A 17,406-nucleotide genomic window follows, 5' to 3' on the forward strand; every position below is an offset into this window, starting at 1 on the left:
ATCCAGCACCCCATATAGATGCTGGTTTGCATCCCAGCTGTTCCGCTTCTAATCCAGTTCCCTGCTAATGGCCTGGGAAAAGCAATGGAAGTTGGACAAAGTCTTTGGGCTCCTGCCAACCATGTGGGAGACCTCTGTGAAGCTCCTGGCTTTGGCCGGTCCTTCGCTGGCCATTACGGCCATCTGGGGAGTGAATCAGTGTGCAGAAGACTCTCTCTCTCCCTCCCTCTCCCCCTCTCTCCCTCCCTCTCTCCCCCCTCCCTCCCTCTCTTCCCCCCTCCCCCTCTCTCCCTCCCTCTCTCCCCCCTCCCTCCCTCCCTCTTTCTCTCTCTCTCCATCTCTCTATCTCTCCCTTTGTCTCTGTAACTATGAGTTTCTTTTTATTTTTAAGATTTACTTATTTATTTGAAAGTCAGAATTACACAGAGAGAGGAGAGGCAAAGAGAGAGTGAGTTCTTCCATCCGTTGGTTTACTCCCCAGTTGGCCGCAACAGCCAGAGCTGCATCGATCTGAAGCCAGGAGCTTCTACCATGTCTCCCACACGGGTGCAGGGGCCCAAGGACTTGGGCCATCTTCTACTGCTTTCCCAGACCACAGCAGAGAGCTGGATGAGAAGTGGAGCAGCCAGGACTCGACCCAGTACCCATATGGGACGCCGGCACTACAGGCAGTAGCTTTACTTGCTACACCACAGTGCCGGCCCCTCTGACTTTCAAATAGCCAAATTTTTTTCAAATATGTACAATCCATTGGTTTTTGCAACCATCATCATCAAGGATATGTAACCATCACCACTAATTTTAAAAGAAAACTTTTACCCACTAGCATTATCCCCAAGACAGCCCATGGCATTGCTAATCTACTCTCTACCTTTATCAATTTTATCAAATTATCAAATAAATGAAATCCTTCAATATATATTTTTATGACCAGCCTCTATCACTTAGCATGTTTTGGGGATTCATCCATATTGTAGCAGGTATCAGCATTTCATTCCTTTTTATGACCCAATAATACTCTATTGTCTAAATGTATCACATTTTGTTCATTCATTCATCAACTGAAAGAAATTTGGGTTGTTGCTACTCATGGCTATTAAGATTAATGCTACTATATGCATTCTTAATATTTAAATAGTTTCAGTTTAATGATTATGCACATAGAAGAACACATTGGAATGTTCATGGAAATGGAATATAGAGAAGTTTATTTTGGTGCAAAATGTTTAGAAATCTGTGAATAGTTTTTTTTCATGATACACGTTTTCCATGAACTTTTTAAAAATCCTTATGTGTAGATTTCAAAATGATTTTTGGCAAAATAAACTTATCTTTGTATTCCATTTTTCTGTGACTTTTCAAAGATACTTTTATATCTTTAAACTTAGCAATACAATTGCTAGATCATATGGGAATAACTCAATGTTTAACTTTTTGAAAAACTGCCAAGCTATTTTTCCAAAATGACTGCACCATTCTTCCACCGCATTAGCAGTGTGTAAGACTTCCATTTTCTCTACATACACTTGGTATTGTTCTTTTTTATTTTAGCCATCATAGTGAATGGATTCACATTACATTCCCCTGATGATAAATAAGGTTAAGCATCTTCTCATGTGCTCTTGATCATTTGTATTTCATCCTTGAAGAAATTTCTATTCAAATCCTTTGCCCATTTGAGGGTACAGGAGTCTAATTTGTCTTCTTATGTAAGTTGTAAGAGTTCTTCATATGTTTTACATACAAGTCTCTTATAAATGCTTTTCAGGATTTTTTTTTCCATTCTTAGGTTTTCTTTTCATTTAATTGATGTAAATTGGTAGATTTTTTGTGTTTTGGCAAAACTTCAATTTTCACAATTGTCTTAATGTTACTTGGTGAGTGAATCACAAGCCAGAGTGCATTGACATGGCAGCGCTATGTGCACATAATGTTATATTCATCCAAATCTACTGCACTGCTCACAAAAATGCAGACTTCCCCAGGTCATATAGGTGAGCTTCTTGGATAGTGAAGAAAACTTAGTAGTTTTAGGAGCTGGAGGATCTGAGAATGCTGGACATGGAGCTCAGCTGCTGGAGGGAGGGAGGGGGAACAGGAATGCACCTTGAAGCCCTTGTTGCCTGCTCTGGGAGGAGTGTTAGGGGAGTTCCCACATCCTTGTGAAGATGACAGATGATGTAGTTTGTAAATGTACCAAAGATCAAAATAAGGGACCTTACTTCAATGCCCTTGTTTATTTAGAAAACAAACAGCAAATTGGAAAAGTAGATGAAATATTTGGACAACTTAGAGATTTTATTTTTCAGTTAAATTGTCAGAAAACATAAAGGCATCTTCCTTAAAAAAAAAATTACAGAAGTTGTATTTAGACCCTTTATATTGCCACTGCAGAGCTTTTTACCTTGACCTCCATGTGAGAAAGCACCTCCAGGAGGCAGTGGCAGGGGAGGTTGAGGAGGAGAAAGGGGTGGAGCTGGCAGAGTTGGTGGCCTGAGGGGTGGAAAAGGTGGTAGAGACAGGAGCTTCACAGGGCGGGGGGGATGGTTTCCAAGAGAGAAGACATTAGATGTAGTGGTGGGCAGACTTCAACAGTTGATTTCTGCGTTAATCTGCATGATCTACTTGTGCTATGAGTTGAAAATTTGTTTCTTGAGCAAGCCTTGAAGATATTGACATTTTGTGACATTGCAACTAAGATATCAACTTTATGCAAAAATGAGTGCAACGGAGCAGTTAATCCCACTCTAAAAGAGCATGAGCAATGGTTCAGTGTCTTGTACAGTGCCTGGCACTCTGTGGGTGCTTAATAAATGCACAGGCGTCTTCATCTGAAATATATTTGAATTTAAAATAAAGCAATTTATTTCTTTAAAAACTTAGTGTTGATAAAAGTGCAGGAGAAGCTTTTATACCTAATTAGAGTTTAGTGATGAGAAGCATTGAAAAGGCATTCCTAGATTCTCAAACTGTTAATTGGTTATTCCAAAAGCATGCAGATTTTATGTAATATGACCTCTTCCCTTTTTCTCTTTCTCCTCTCCCCCTCCCCACTCCCTGTTTCTATTTTAGACTGAAAATGGCTCAGGCATCTGTCAGCAAGTTGACATCGGAGAAGAAAGTGGAGACAAAGAAAATCAACCCCACTGCTAGTCTGGTGAGATGTGCTTTATAACATAGACCCTCCAGATTTTTCATGATATGTATTTCATTATAACTAAGATGTACCCAGGAGTGTGTCTAAATTTAAAGCTTAAAAGTCATACATTAAATGTAGTATCCAGATTCTCAGTTCCCACCCCAGAGTAGCATCAGTGTGTGTGTGTGTGTGTGTGTGTGTGTGTTTTCCCTGAAGATTCAACAAAGTTCATTTCTGATAAGCCTAGTCTAGTCCCTTGCCCTTCCACATCCACCACCATTCCTTTCAAAGTACCTTTCTCCTGACATGTTTAAGTGCTTCATCCTCATCAGTCTGTTTTCCCTGCTAAAGATGAAGGCAAGGATCATCCTAGTTTGATACTTGGGAAAATGGAGATGCAGGAAGATACAGCTCACTTGGGATCATTTGACAAATGGCTAACAACACTCTGGACCACACTCTGGGTTCCCTGGCATGTCTCCCTAGGCTGGAAATGAGAAGTCTACTCTGTCTTCCTAGGTTTGAGAGAAAGTTGTCTTCCAAAGTCTAGTTTTCATAGAGATCACAAATATGTTACAGACTAGCCAAAGGATTAGGAACCCAGGAGGTTGGGGATGAGACTGGCTTCAAATCCCAGCCCTGCCACTTAATGTTTATAAAACCTTAGTAAAGTTAAATTACTTCTTTCTCTTCAGTGAAAAGAGGAAAATAATATTACCTTTGCTTTAGGATCATTTTGAGGAAACTTAGAAAACACATATAAATTGTCTACCATATAATAAGAACTCAAGAATTATTAGCTCTTGTTGTTATGAATTTCGGCAGCTTTGGTTGACCTTGAAAGTAGGGACAACTCCCCACTGGTTTTTAATCCTTGCCTTCTCTGGGCCCTGAGTTCCCACAGCTACTTATTTTATCCTCTCACCTTACGAATACTTTTTACTGGCTGCCATTAGATCCATATGGAGTCTAACTTATAAAGTAGGATTATTTCTGTCGATTGACTTTGGTATTTTTCATAACAACCTCATCAACTCATTCAGGGCCAGACAACTGGTTGGTTAAGGCTGTGGCTAGTATTCGTAGCCTAAATCTGAATGGATACATGCTGTGGGCTCATTTGAAGGTGCATTTATTACAGCAATTCATATTTTCACTGGCAGTGGTCTCAGCCCTAATTTTTAGCCTCCTCCTTCACTGACCTCTATTCCTTTCTCACGGCCTCTTATTTGGACCGTTATCCTGACCTCCATAACTAAATCTGTTCTCTCCAAGCAAAGAGCAGGGTGAGTCCTGTAGACAAAGGAGCAACAGTGGGTTTACTGTGGCATCTTTTATAGGTTGATTTTTACCGTGAGCAAGCTCCTAGTTGTTCTCTTTAACTCGTTAGGGTTGTTTGTTTTATTGTCTGTGTAGGGGCGTGGAAACTTAAAACTAAGTCCTGATTAAGTTTCACAAGTCAAGGATGGGTGCAAAACTCAGAACGATGTCTAAAATGATCAACTTAGGTTTACATCTAGGCCAGTTTTAGTAACTCACTGCACTATCACATCTGACAGGTCATCAGCAGATGAGGATCTGTTCTCAGTGGGCTTTCTCTGCATTTCTCTTTGCAGAGGAAGGCCACTTTCCCATTTCCTTTCTTAGCCTCTTATTGGCACTCCCAGGGGACCAGACACAGCCCTTGTCATACCACTACATTTTCTTTTCTGGAGTCACAGACCCAGTGAGGGCCTATGTTTCTGTTTGGTGTGCTTCCATTTGTTTTATTTTTTATTTATTTTAATTTTTTTGACAGGCAGAGTGGACAGTGAGAGAGAGAGAGACAGAGAGAAAGGTCTTCCTTTGCCGTTGGTTCACCCTCCAATGGCTGCCGCAGCCGGCGCGCTGCGGCCAGCACACCGCGCTGATCTGATGGCAGGAGCCAGGTGCTTCTCCTGGTCTCCCATGGGGTGCAGGGCCCAAGGGCTTGGGTCATCCTCCACTGCACTCCCGGGTCACAGCAGAGAGCTGGCCTGGAAGAGGGACAACCGGGACAGAATCCGGCACCCCAACCAGGACTAGAACCCGGTCCGGTGCCGCAAGGCGGAGGATTAGCCTAGTGAGCCGCGGCGCCGGCCTGCTTCCATTTATTTTTACACCTTCCCAGCAGGCTTCCTTGCCCTTCTGCTTTAGAAGGCTCTCCCTGAAAAGGAAGCTCAAAGCAGAGCAGAGCATCTATGGGGAGATGGGAGCTTCTGCCGTTCTGCACAGGGGAAGCTCTTCCCCTTCCATGCACATGGCCTTTGTTTTGTTCTGCCAGGTAACTCATTTGCAGGTGCATGTAACTTGGAAACAGAGAAAAAGAGAGAGAGGGAAATATCTTCCATCCTCTGGTTTACTCCTTACTTACAGCCATGGCTAGGAAGGACAAAGCCAGGAGCCAAGAACTCCATCCAAATCTCCCAATTGGGTGTCAGGAATCCTTCTCCTTGAGCCATGATTTGCTGCCTCCCAAGGTGTTCAAGAACCTGAACTGAAAATGGAATAGCCAGGATTGAAACCCAGGCTCTCCAAAATATGTGGATGTCTCAAATGGCAATTTAACTTACATACAAAACCCACCGCTGATTTTTTTTTTTCATGTCTCTGATCCCTGAAAATTATTTCTTGAGCATCCCCTAATTCCATCGGTGGGCTGAGCATAGGGGTGGGAAGAGTCTTAAAGTTCAATACAAAATCAGGGTCATTGTCACGAAAGAGGAGAACAGAGCTGAGCAGCCTGGCATGGTAAAGATCCACATTCTAGATAGATGTAGTCAGATGATCTTTTGCTAAATTATTTGTTTTTATTTAAGAGGTACAGAGGTACACAGAGAGAATGCTTATCTACTGGATGACTTCCCCAAATGCCCACGATGGACAGGAAGTCAAAGCCAGGAGCTGGGGACTCAGTCCAGGTTTCTCACGTGGGTAGCAGGAGCTCAATCATTTGAGACATCACCACTGCCTCCCAGGGTCTGCATTCATAGGAAGCTGGAGTCAGGAGCTGGGGCTGGGAATTGAACCCAGGCACTCAGATGTGGGATATGGACATTTTAAATGGTGCCTTAACCACTAGGCCAAATGTCTGCCTCTGGTTGTTCTTTTCTTACATGTTCGGTTTTTGGTGAGTAATGATAACAATTTGGGAGAGGCAGATAAGTGTTTAGGGAAAGAAGGATTGAGATACGCTCATTTCTCAGGTTCTTGGTATAATCTTACTCAGCATGCTAGGCCAAAATTTGAAAAAGATAAAAATGAGAAAAATAATAATAAATTCATTTTTTTTCCCTAACAGAAAGAAAGGCTGCGCCAGAAGGAAGCCAGTGTGACCACCAACTAAAGTGGGGACGCGCAAGACACAGTAACAGTGGAGATGTACCTTGTGTGCTCCTTTCTGACCCTAGTGCTGAGGGAGTTCCTGGAAGATATGCTACTAAATGTGTGTTTTGCTCATGTCTTTCTGAGGTCCTCTGCACAGAGCGCCCTGTGCCTTCCTATGAAGTCCCTTATGAAGCCACAAAAACAATGAAAAGCTACTTAAGGGAACATTTCAGGTGTATTTGATAATTGTTACTTGTAGCAGTCTAAAGTCCACTCCCTTATAAGACCTGAAGACATACTAAAATTTTCTAAATGTTTTTAAAAGCTGAGAATTCAAGCTGTCAAACTCAAGATTCATACATGTAACCTTGTCCCAAAACAGGAGAAAGATCTTTTCTGACAGTTGCCTTGACATAATTTAAGCTCCATCTTTACACACTTCTCTTTTGATTATTGGTCTGCAGCATTTTTCTCACCAATAATGTTGAAATTTATCCACCCTGTTTTTGAAGAGGTGCAAGACTATGTATTCCCAGACTAGGGAGCTGATTTGTTGTCTATGCAGCAGGAAGGAGAGAAAACAGCATTATACATGGGTGGAAAGGGAATAAATCAGTGTAAACTTCATCCTGGAAAACAAATTATAATACAGGGCATTGGCTTCAAGCCATTACAAGCCATTAGGCAAGGCTCCTTCAGTTGTTATATCTGCTCTTTTTGGTTTCCTGGGTCAGCCGAGGTTCAGCACCCCAGGTCCTGGAAGAAACTGTACAACTTGAGGAGGGACAGCTTTGGGGTCAAAGCACCTGCTTGGACAAGCCACCCACATTTGGGAACACTTGTGAACAAGTGACAATATGTTGACAGACAGTCACATTCTACATCACGGGCTGCAACTGTGTGCTAGTTTCCAGACAGAAGAGCAAATACTCCTCGCAGCCTTTTATCATGACCTTGGCTGACAGGCAAGTGAAGTCGGGTAAAGCAGGGATCTTTGATGTCAAAAAAAAAATGCAGAAGAAAAGTTCTTTTCATCAAAATGAAAGCAAGATGATTATATTACTAATAAACTTTGCGAGGAATATCATGTATAGATGGCTTTCTCTGACCCTGGCCCTTGAATCTTAGAACGAACCCCTTTGGGCCTCTCTCTGACATTTTTTCTTTTAAGCCACTACTCTTTGAATCTGTCTTTTGAGGGGGAAGAAAGAGGACTAGGGAAGAATTGGGAATAAAACCAATGACTGTCATTTCTAGACCTTGAAGGAAGAAAGGCCCAAGCTCACCCTTCCAACTGTGGGACAGTCTAGAGGTGAGCAAGAATCATCTTAAGTGTCCCTGTGTGCCATGTGTGGCCTGCCCTTTGCCCCAGCATCCCCTTTGCCCTAGCATCTTTCCAGAACTTCTGAACTTGGCAGCTGCCCGCGTGTCTGCCCAGAATGTGCCTGCCTGTCATCAGCCACCTCAGGGACACTCCCATGATAGATTCCGCTAACAAAGGCAGTGCTGCATCCTCACGTTAACACCAGCCTCGGGAATCAAGAATGCGTGGTGAGGATCAAATCAAGTCACAGAAGCCATAACCATGCAGGTGCTAATGGCCTTTCCTAGTGGTTCTGAAGAAAGGAAAATGGCAACTTGGTTGGATTTTGCAATTCAAAGTGAAGGACTGAGACAAGCAAATTAGAAAAGGAACTTATCATGATTAAGAAGGCTTGAAGCTGTGGGTGAGCAACAAAGCTTTTCAAACTGCTTTCTTATTTGGTTTGTCTTCATTTTCATTTCACTGTGAAGAAAGCCAAGGGAACTCATCACTTTAAAACAGATTCCACTTAGAGCCATCCTGTGCTCTGTGATGTTCCTTCTAATCCCGTCATAGAGAAGAAAAGTGGCAGTTTTGCCCATGCCGTGGAAATCAGCTCTGGGTTCAGTGAGGCCTACATAAGACCAGGTCGCTATGAATCCCTATAGACTTGAAGGAAGGGAGCAGGAGGCGATTTTCAGCGGTGCCACTGTGGCCCGCTTCAGGTCTCAAAGTAGGAGACCCATGGGAAAATCCCTGAAGGTAGGCAGGACTGGCGCTGTGGACACATAGCTTTTCAAGGCACCCTCTTAAGGGACAGTGCTGAAGAGTAATGAATGAAAGCGTTTGAGAGGGAGATAAATGGAGCATACGTTGGATTTCAGCAGAGTGAACACTAAAATGCATGGAAGAATACCTGTTTCCCAAGAGCAAGAATTGCCTCTATTGGGGAAACCTAGTGATTTTCTAATGAATGCCAGTCAGGTGTGTCACATCAGTGTTTTAAGGCGCTATGGTAAAATCTCCAACATTCTCTCCTAGTTTGAAGCCTGCATTATTTCTCTTGGCTACCCACTCCCAGTACACCACAGTGATGTCACGACCCTTATTTTCAACTTAAGTTGATATTCAGTAAAGGTTAAAGGGAGTTTGTTCACAGTAGTCCCTCTAAAACAATGTGGAGGTGTTTAAAATGATCCCTCTACAATGCATCTGAGGGTGCATTAAATGGAACAGGTATGCTAAAGCTTGTCAGGGTATAAAGTTCTGGAATAGTACTTAGCAACTTGAGCACTGGAGGTAAGCTGGGTTCAAGTAGCTGTTCTAGGCATAACTCTCCCTGAGCTAGAAAGAAGAGTGGCCAGGATTTGCTCTCCTGTGTTTAATCAGACACTTACACCTAACTTACTACTAAGACCAGAAGAAAACTTGAATTTACAAACAGCTCTGTCTCTTACCCACCAAGATTCCCCAAATCTGAGGACACAGTTTGATGGCATTTCAGATTTTTTTCATGAGCAATGGAATAATTCTTGAGCACACATTGATATCATATATTACATTAAAACATTATGTAAAAAGCATCAGACCTATGAGTTGTCAAAAAGATCAGGAAGTGTACTATTTGGATTTTTACATGAGAAGAGGCAGTTACTTGGAAAAGAAGTGAGAAAAGTATGGCCAAGCAGAAGAGGACATATGTGATGGTGGAGATTTGGGGGCCACAGCTGATGGTCTTGCTGCCCTGCCTTTTGAATCCTTAAGTTGCTTTCTGTGATGTATTTTCACACACTCAATGCAACTATCTATGAATTATGGAGACAGAATTTCTAAAATCCAAGAAGTAGAATCAGGAAATTCATTGGTGCTTTAAATGTTCTAGGCCAAAACAAATTGCCAATGTGGTTGAAGAATTTTATGTCAGATTGGGTACTGGGCTTCTGGGAAAGACAGCAGAAGCTGCAGACCTGCTGAGCCTCCTGTAGGCACCTCCTTGTTTTATACACACTAGAAGGAATGGCACTTCCTAAATGAAAACCTCATATGCTGCTGGTGGAGAAAAGAAAAATTGAAGGGAGGAATAAGACATGTTGGTGTATTTGATACCTCTAGGAGAATTAAGAGGTCATTGGTACAGTAGGAAGGCCACAGTAGGAAGTAGCATAAGATATAGAAATTTATTTTTGGGCAAAGATTTGCCTTTAGCTTGGGGTTGCACATCTTCCTATAGATTATGCTGCATGAAACAGGGAAGTTCTTAATTTTAGTTATATTCTTTCTTGAAGTGATAGATTCACATTTGCATGCTAGTGTCATTGATGGGGATCATTGCATACAGCAGCACAGCAAACCACCCCTCAACAGTGTATGAAGGGACCTGCAGACCATTGCTCCCAGCAACCAGGCTGTGACATTGATGGCAACGTCTTCCTTCCCTGACATCCTGAATCAGTCCATTTTGCAGTACTTGCTCCCCACTCCCTCCATAAAACCAATTTGGAGCTTTAGGTGCAAAAAGAGGGGAAAAATCCAAGAAGTATAGTCTTCTCCCTCCAAGTGTCTGATCCAAATATATAATGTCCCAAAATATTGCTTAAAAATTGCCAGCAAGAAGTATCTGCTGGACTTGAACTTCACTTTTATTTTATCCTGCCTACCCTATTCGGTAAGGTTAGTAGAAAGGTGAGTAGAAAAAGGGAAAGCTTCTGCAGATTTGGTATAATGTACAATCAGTGTATTAGTTCATGAATCACAAGAAAATGGACAGACCATGAAGTCCAATGTTGTAGAAGTCCTAAGCACCTAAGAATTTGAACAGCTGTGGTGACTGATGGATGCAGACAAAGGAAGCACTTCTTAGTGCCTGCTTGACCAGGCAATTTAAAACTGCCACACAAGAAAAGTGGTGTGATACAGTGAGAGAAATGCTAGACCACTAGAGAGTCCTTTCTCTGGGTCCTCTTAAGAGCAGTTTATATGAGTAGCACACCCAAAAGACCCTGAGTCCCACATTTCCTATGTGCCTTATTTTACCTCTGGGGACCCTGCCTCCAAAGAGAGAAGACAGTAAAGAAACAAACTGTCATTCATTTCTGCCACTTCGTCCTCATAAAGAAATCTTTAACATAGGTCAAACAGACTGTTAGGGTTTGGAAAGAATTGATAGTTTTTAGCCTTTTAAACATGCAAATAACTTGCTAGATATATTTGCCTTTTCCAGCTACAAACAACCCAGGTGCTGGAAACTGCTGTTGATGCAAAAGTGGCTTCAAGAAACTGGACTCAGCGGAACTTTCTCCTTTAGGCTTATACACCATTATTCTTAATTTCATTTAAAATTGATCCCAGGCATAAGCAGGCCCAGATACATAACTGTATGTGACCAAGAGGCTCATCTTGTGCCATTTCTGCATGCCCATCAGCTGTTGACACATTTTTAGAGTCACTGAATTTTAGTTTCACAATTCTTCATGACCCTTTCAAAGGATTGGGCAATCTACTGAACTCTCCCAGATCAACACTTTGCAGGGAAGTAGTGGATTTAAGACAGTTTTAACCTATCAAACCTGAAGCCAACTCAGTAGCCTTATTTGTTCCAAGACTCTTTACCAATATTGTGATATAAATTTAGCATTTGGGAAGTTTGTGTAGTTAACAACTTTCATGGAAACAAAGATACTAAAATGGTAGGTAGGTTACTCTCTCAAGCCACCATGTGGTTTCCACCAGCAAATAATTTATTAGGGAAACAAATCAAGCCTCATTAAGCAAGTGGGCATTCCTCAAAGGGGAGTTTTTTGGACTTATTTCCCGTCCTCTCTCTAGTTGCCCTCCTGACCACCCCACTGATAGCCAGTGGCGTAGAAAACCTTTCTCTCATCCTTCCCTTCTTGATATGGTCGTTCTCTTGTTCAATAACTTACAAGAACTCCAGACTTCAATGCTCATTACATTTATGAAATACTTGATCTGGGGAAGACTGATTTAATCTCAGTTTTTACATGAAAGTGGGAGATAAAGCAATTAATTTATTCTTCTATATTCCATTTTGCTCAGATGATTTCCCATGTTTATGTCCTCTCTTAAATATATTGAAAATCTCGGTCTGTCTCCTCCTTTTCTAAAGACTGATTGACCTATTTCCGTGGGCTAAGTTTTTAGCTCTGTGTGAAAACTTGATGTTCCTAGGCTAGAAAAATGCAAATGATCCCATAATTTCAGGCAGAAATTAGTATCTAAAGAATCTGGCATGGAGTAAACACCTTTCTACCACATTTCAGCAGTCACAGAGGCTGAATATTTTTCTGAATTCTACCTGTGCATTGATGCTGAGGGGCTCGCTACCTTGGAAACTGTAAGAATGTCTTAAAGGGAATGAGTATTTTCCCCACATATAATATGAGCTGCTTAATGCACTGTCTTATTCTTAGCCTATCAAGTACAAACCAAATGTTTTCAGACATGCATTAGCAGTGGTTTGTCAACATCTTTGGCAGAGTTGTACCTATTTTTTTGTTGTTCTCCTCCAGGGCTTTCTTCCACTTGCATTTCTTGAAGCAAATTCATTCTGATTGTTCAGCTAGGTTAGCTTTCCAAGATCCATCTTTCCAAAAGAAAGATTGGTTCCACAGACCATTGAGTGCATAGGGAAATTACTCTGTACCCTCTGTGCCATGGATCATAGATGTTTAGGAATCAACAACTCTCTGGGAACTTTTGTGTTGGATGTTGAATTCCATTTTCTCTCTGTGATATGTATAAAAAGGGAGATACAGCATGCCAAAATTGCACTTCTCTTCCCAATGAGAGACTAGATGGACATTTGAAAATCTTTACATTTTAGGTGTATTTTCATGAACTAGCAACAGTTCCTCTTTTTCCCCTTTCTTGCCAGCTTGTCTCTAGATATAATCTTATTTCTTCATTTGTATGACCATAAACGCATAAAGAGGCAGTCTGAGCCCCAGAGACTGTGTTCTGCATGATCCTCGAAAGGCATCCATTCCCACTGGAAACAAATCCAAGAGTAAGGGAAAAAGTCAAGTAACAGTTCTGTTGGCCTGTCGTAAGATTTTGGAGTCTACCAAGGGAGTAAGTCTATTCCAAAATCAGGAGTTAATAATCCTGCAGTTCTATAATTTCCCAAGACAAATAATGTGACCTACTGTCAACTGTAGGATCTTTGAAGAGTATGCTCCTTAAGAAAAAGAACTTCCCTTTAAGGTAACAATTTAAGGTACTCCTAAAGAGGCAGAAACTTTTAAAATTAGAAACTGGATAATTTTTAAGAATCATTAGAGAAAGCATGTCATCAATTCATCATAGTCCTTTCCTTTCCCTGAGTTTTAATGTAGACTAGCATGGGGAAGCAGGGTGTCCTTGGACTTTGATTCAGAGGATCGTGATTTGGCCCAGGAAATAAGCACCGGCCTGCATGCCCAGAACCTAAATGAAATCATCCCGCATCCTAATGTGAATCAGACCTAACAGAAATAAATGTAAATTATTTCAAAACCTTTAAGGTTTAATTTTTTTAAACACCCTGGATTTTGCTTCCTAAAATGCACTTGGTCCATGTGGTTGTCTTCATGTGGCCTTGTCAGATTCCAAGCAATGGATGACAAAGACGGGAAGAAAAGAAATTTATGCAAGGCCAATGCAATTTTTGCCAATGTAATGCATCATTAGGAAGCTGATGATTCTTGCCGTGGTGGTATTGTGGGCAACTTTTCAATGGAAATTCAAGGAATCTGTATTGGGCAAATGTGAGTGTCTAGTAACTGCTTTTGGTTAGCACCACACAATCTGATGGACAAGCAGGTAACCCAGTGAAATGTGTCTGTGTCTGGGTAACTTAATTCATTTCAGGTTTGCTTTCATAAAGTTGCTTGTCCATGGACTATCTCCTTTTTTTTTTAATGCTTGTCCAGAAGTCATTTTGGCATCTAGCTTCATTTTGCTTTTCTCCTCTCAATACTTCTGCTTAAGCCTCTGCTTTCTTAACATCCTACAGCTATGTTTTCCTTATTTTTACTGTAGTTTTTCCTGTGCCCAACCTTTTGCACCGCTCTGCATCACAGGCAATTGAACTCCACCCTTACTCCATCCTCTTGGACTCAATGGTCCATTCCCCTGCTGTTTGGATAGGGAGCTCCACTGTCATCAAGGAGCCCACGTGAAACACACTGCTGTGACAGCCTCTTGTTAATGTCAGCATTACTTCATCATTTAGGCAAAGGGGAAAATCCATAAAAATCATGGAAAAATGCATTTCTCTTTCATTTAAGTCTCTCTTTTTTCATTATTTTAAGGAGTCTGGGGAAAGCAGGCAGTCTAATCCTCCTCCATTTCTCATGGGTTTTACTTTATCTGATTAGGAGCTGTTCTTTTTAGTCTTCAGCTATTTGATACGTAAGACGAAATTTTTGGATCTCATGTAACTCTGTGCTGCTGAACAAATTGACTTAGTTCTCTGCAAATATTTTGAATCTAAGGCTTTATATGTTGTCACACCATTCTTGCTACTCATGATTCAAACACCAACCCTAGACTAAAGCAGGATATTGACACTTTGTGGCTATCTTCCGATTAATAGTAACTTACACTCTTGAAAGCACTGTAGAAAAGTGTAAGCATGACCTGTATTGTCAACTGTATGACCTGGTAAAAAGGTTGACTTTTCTGTTTAATTGGGTGTTATACCAATCTGTACATCCAATCTTAAAGGAATTTAAGCAATAATGATGACAGTTTGTGAAAGGAGAAGGCACTTTGAAGACATGAAACTTTACATGCTTTTGGGTATTTTTAAACCTAATAAGCTAATTGGATTCAGGTATTTTCCCTTTAAATTTTTAAAAGTATGCATTTCTAATTTGTTTGCACATTTAATTTTGTCAAAGTTGAGAAATGCTCATGAGTTGACTTTGTAAATGTCATTTGCAACTAAAAAGTATTTATTTTTAAAAAGGGTGAAGAAACCAATATTGAATTGTACATAATGAGTATATATATATATGTGTGTGTGTATGTATATATATATATATTTTTTTCCCTTCTTGACACTAATCGGTCACCATATCGAGTGTATTTTTGTACATAATATGTATTGGTTAGAAAAATGTAGATTGCCTATTCAAATAATTCTATCTCCATGATAGATTGTATTTATCCTAAACTATTGATACCTCTGTTAATTTAAGAGATAGAACTATATTTTTTGGAATTTGCAGAGAATTGCATTCAAGGCTTCTAACTGTAAATATGCTAAAAATATTTTAATAAATCTTGGTTTCATGTCCATCTGGTATCTAACGTAGATTGATTTTCAGAAAGCATGTAAAATAGTATTCCAATGGTACTTTTAATGTGGAGAGTATCAGACATTTCTAACTTGCATTACCACTTATATACAGTATTACTATCGAGCCACAAGAGCTGATCTCAGTAAGTCAATCATTTATATATCCTTCTTTCTCCATGTCCACCCTACCAACAGAGGGAAATCTGGATAAGCATTAAAGACTAACAAAAGGCAAACTTAACCAGGCATTGTCTTAGCTACATTGACCCAAAAGCAACACTGCTTGAACTTAATTTCAAAGGAGTGGAGTACACAGGGATTGGTGACTTTAAGTGATGGATTGGAAACAATATACCAGGGAAACAGAACAGAAACTAATTATATATATTCTGACACTGATTCTTCCCAAGCATTATGATATAAAGTATGCAGGTATTTTAGGAACAAAAAAATACAACACTTTAAGCCACTCTTCTACCTAAATATAACTGTTTTTTAATTGATTCACTTGTTCAATGTTCCTGAGTGCCCATGCACTCTTTCTAGATATATCCTGGAATATTTATTTAGTTGGGAAAAATTTCAATTACATGCAGAGTTTTTCCATAATACACATTTTCCATGAACATTTTGAAGATCCCTTGAATGCATGGATTTAAAAAATTTTTGCATCAAAAGAAGTTTACCTTTTAATTCTATTTTCCATCAACATTTTAAAATACCTTTGGAAGGCCTATTATGTAAAGTAGCATTTAAAAAACATAGTTATTATCTAAGAAGACATTTAATCACTAAGAAACCTAAATCATAGAATCATTGAGCTGCAAAAATCTTCAGATATTGGAGAAAATATCTCAGCAAAAGTACTGATGTTCAACAGCCTTGCTAAAAATCATATTTGATAAATACTACACTAAGAACCCAAATCTCTCGACATCATAGCCAAAGCTTTTCCAGCTGCTCAGTTTGTTCATCAAATATATCTATTCTCTTCCGCAAAATACTCCATATGGAGAAATGTTCTAATGTTGTTGTTTGAAAAAAGGATCCACACGCTTCTGATGTTTTATAGAAAACATTATTGAGGTTGTGTTCTGAGTGCTTCAGAGAGGGTCATGGCCGGGGCATCATGAGGACCTGGGCGAAAACCAGGACACTGGTTCACCTCAGCAATTCTCTCTGGTGGAAGCAACCTTTACTCTGCCCTGCTTCAGGGGATGTTATCACCTATTCTTTAAGTGGTCCAGCTGGTGGTCCAGCTACCAGGATGTACTACTCTATTAATACCTGAGACTAGGTTACTGATAAACCAAACTGCTTTGGCTCACAGTACTGGAGACTGAGAAGTCCAGTATCAAGACACCAGCATCTGTTGAGGGTCTTCTTACTATCTTCACATGGTAGAAAGCAAAAAGGCAAGGAGCAGAAGTGTGCCCAATTAGCCCTCTTCTAACTGCATGAATAAAATCATTTTTAAGAGGCTGTGGCTTCTTAAAAATGCTGCTCCTTCAAATACTCTGAAAATGGCAGTCAAACTTCAACATTCCTAAACCGTAGCACAGGCTGTACATTACTGAGACTAAATACTCCACCTCAGACCAACTTCAGGTGCCCCCTTTCACCTTGCTGATCATATTCTTCAAAATAAGACTTTAAAATTGCCCTGCACCGATCCTGCCTGCTTTACTTCACTTTGGATGTCTCCGAATCTGAATCTTCTCAAGGTAAGATAAGCTTCATGCTCATCATTGATGATGATGAATGGTAAGAGGAGATATTTTTATATTAGCTATTCAGAATATATATATATATATATATATATATCAGAATATCCCCTGAAACTTGCCAGATTAAAGCAACAGTAATCACTTTGTTTCTTTTGCGTTTTGTTGGTTAAGAATTTGGAAAGTTCTCAACTGAGCAGTTGTTTCTTGGAAGCTCCCATAACGTTGTAGAAATCCATCAGTTGGGTTTGTTATGAAAACTGGAAGGCTTAAATGAGGCTGAAAAAATGGTCTCTCAAGTGGCTGACTTCATTGGTAAATTCTTGTGGGCTCTAGGCTGGAGGCCTCCATTCCTCTCCACATGAGCCTCTTGAGTGACCCAAGGTGAAATATATAATTTATTTGTCCCTGACCGTAGCTCAAAAGTCACACTCATTCACTTTCATGCTGATTTGTTTCTTTGGCATCTACAAAGATCTGTCCAGATTGGCAGAGTAAGAAACCAGACCCCACCTTTTGAAAGAAGAATGTCCACACTACTTAGTAAGAACATGTGGGCAGGGCCAGCAATGTGGCATAGTAGGTAAAGCTG

The 17,406-nt window shown here is 40.4% G+C and overlaps 1 protein-coding gene across 6 annotated transcripts in view; it reads left to right on the forward strand.

Moving 5' to 3' along the window:
* FMN1 (formin 1) overlaps window positions 1-15,089 on the forward strand; it is a 481,578-nt gene extending 466,489 nt beyond the window's left edge. For all 6 annotated transcript variants that reach the window (XM_051822097.2, XM_070053344.1, XM_051822098.2 and 3 more), the window contains 2 exons: window positions 3,073-3,157; window positions 6,459-15,089. In XM_051822097.2, coding sequence (XP_051678057.2) covers window positions 3,073-3,157; window positions 6,459-6,503 — 130 coding nt within the window. In that variant the 3' untranslated portion in view covers window positions 6,504-15,089. The remainder of the gene's footprint in view (window positions 1-3,072; window positions 3,158-6,458) is intronic.
* Window positions 15,090-17,406: the final 2,317 nt, after the last annotated feature.

Source organism: Oryctolagus cuniculus, chromosome 12 (assembly GCF_964237555.1).
Source record: "Oryctolagus cuniculus chromosome 12, mOryCun1.1, whole genome shotgun sequence".
In the NCBI taxonomy this organism is placed as follows: domain Eukaryota; kingdom Metazoa; phylum Chordata; class Mammalia; order Lagomorpha; family Leporidae; genus Oryctolagus; species Oryctolagus cuniculus.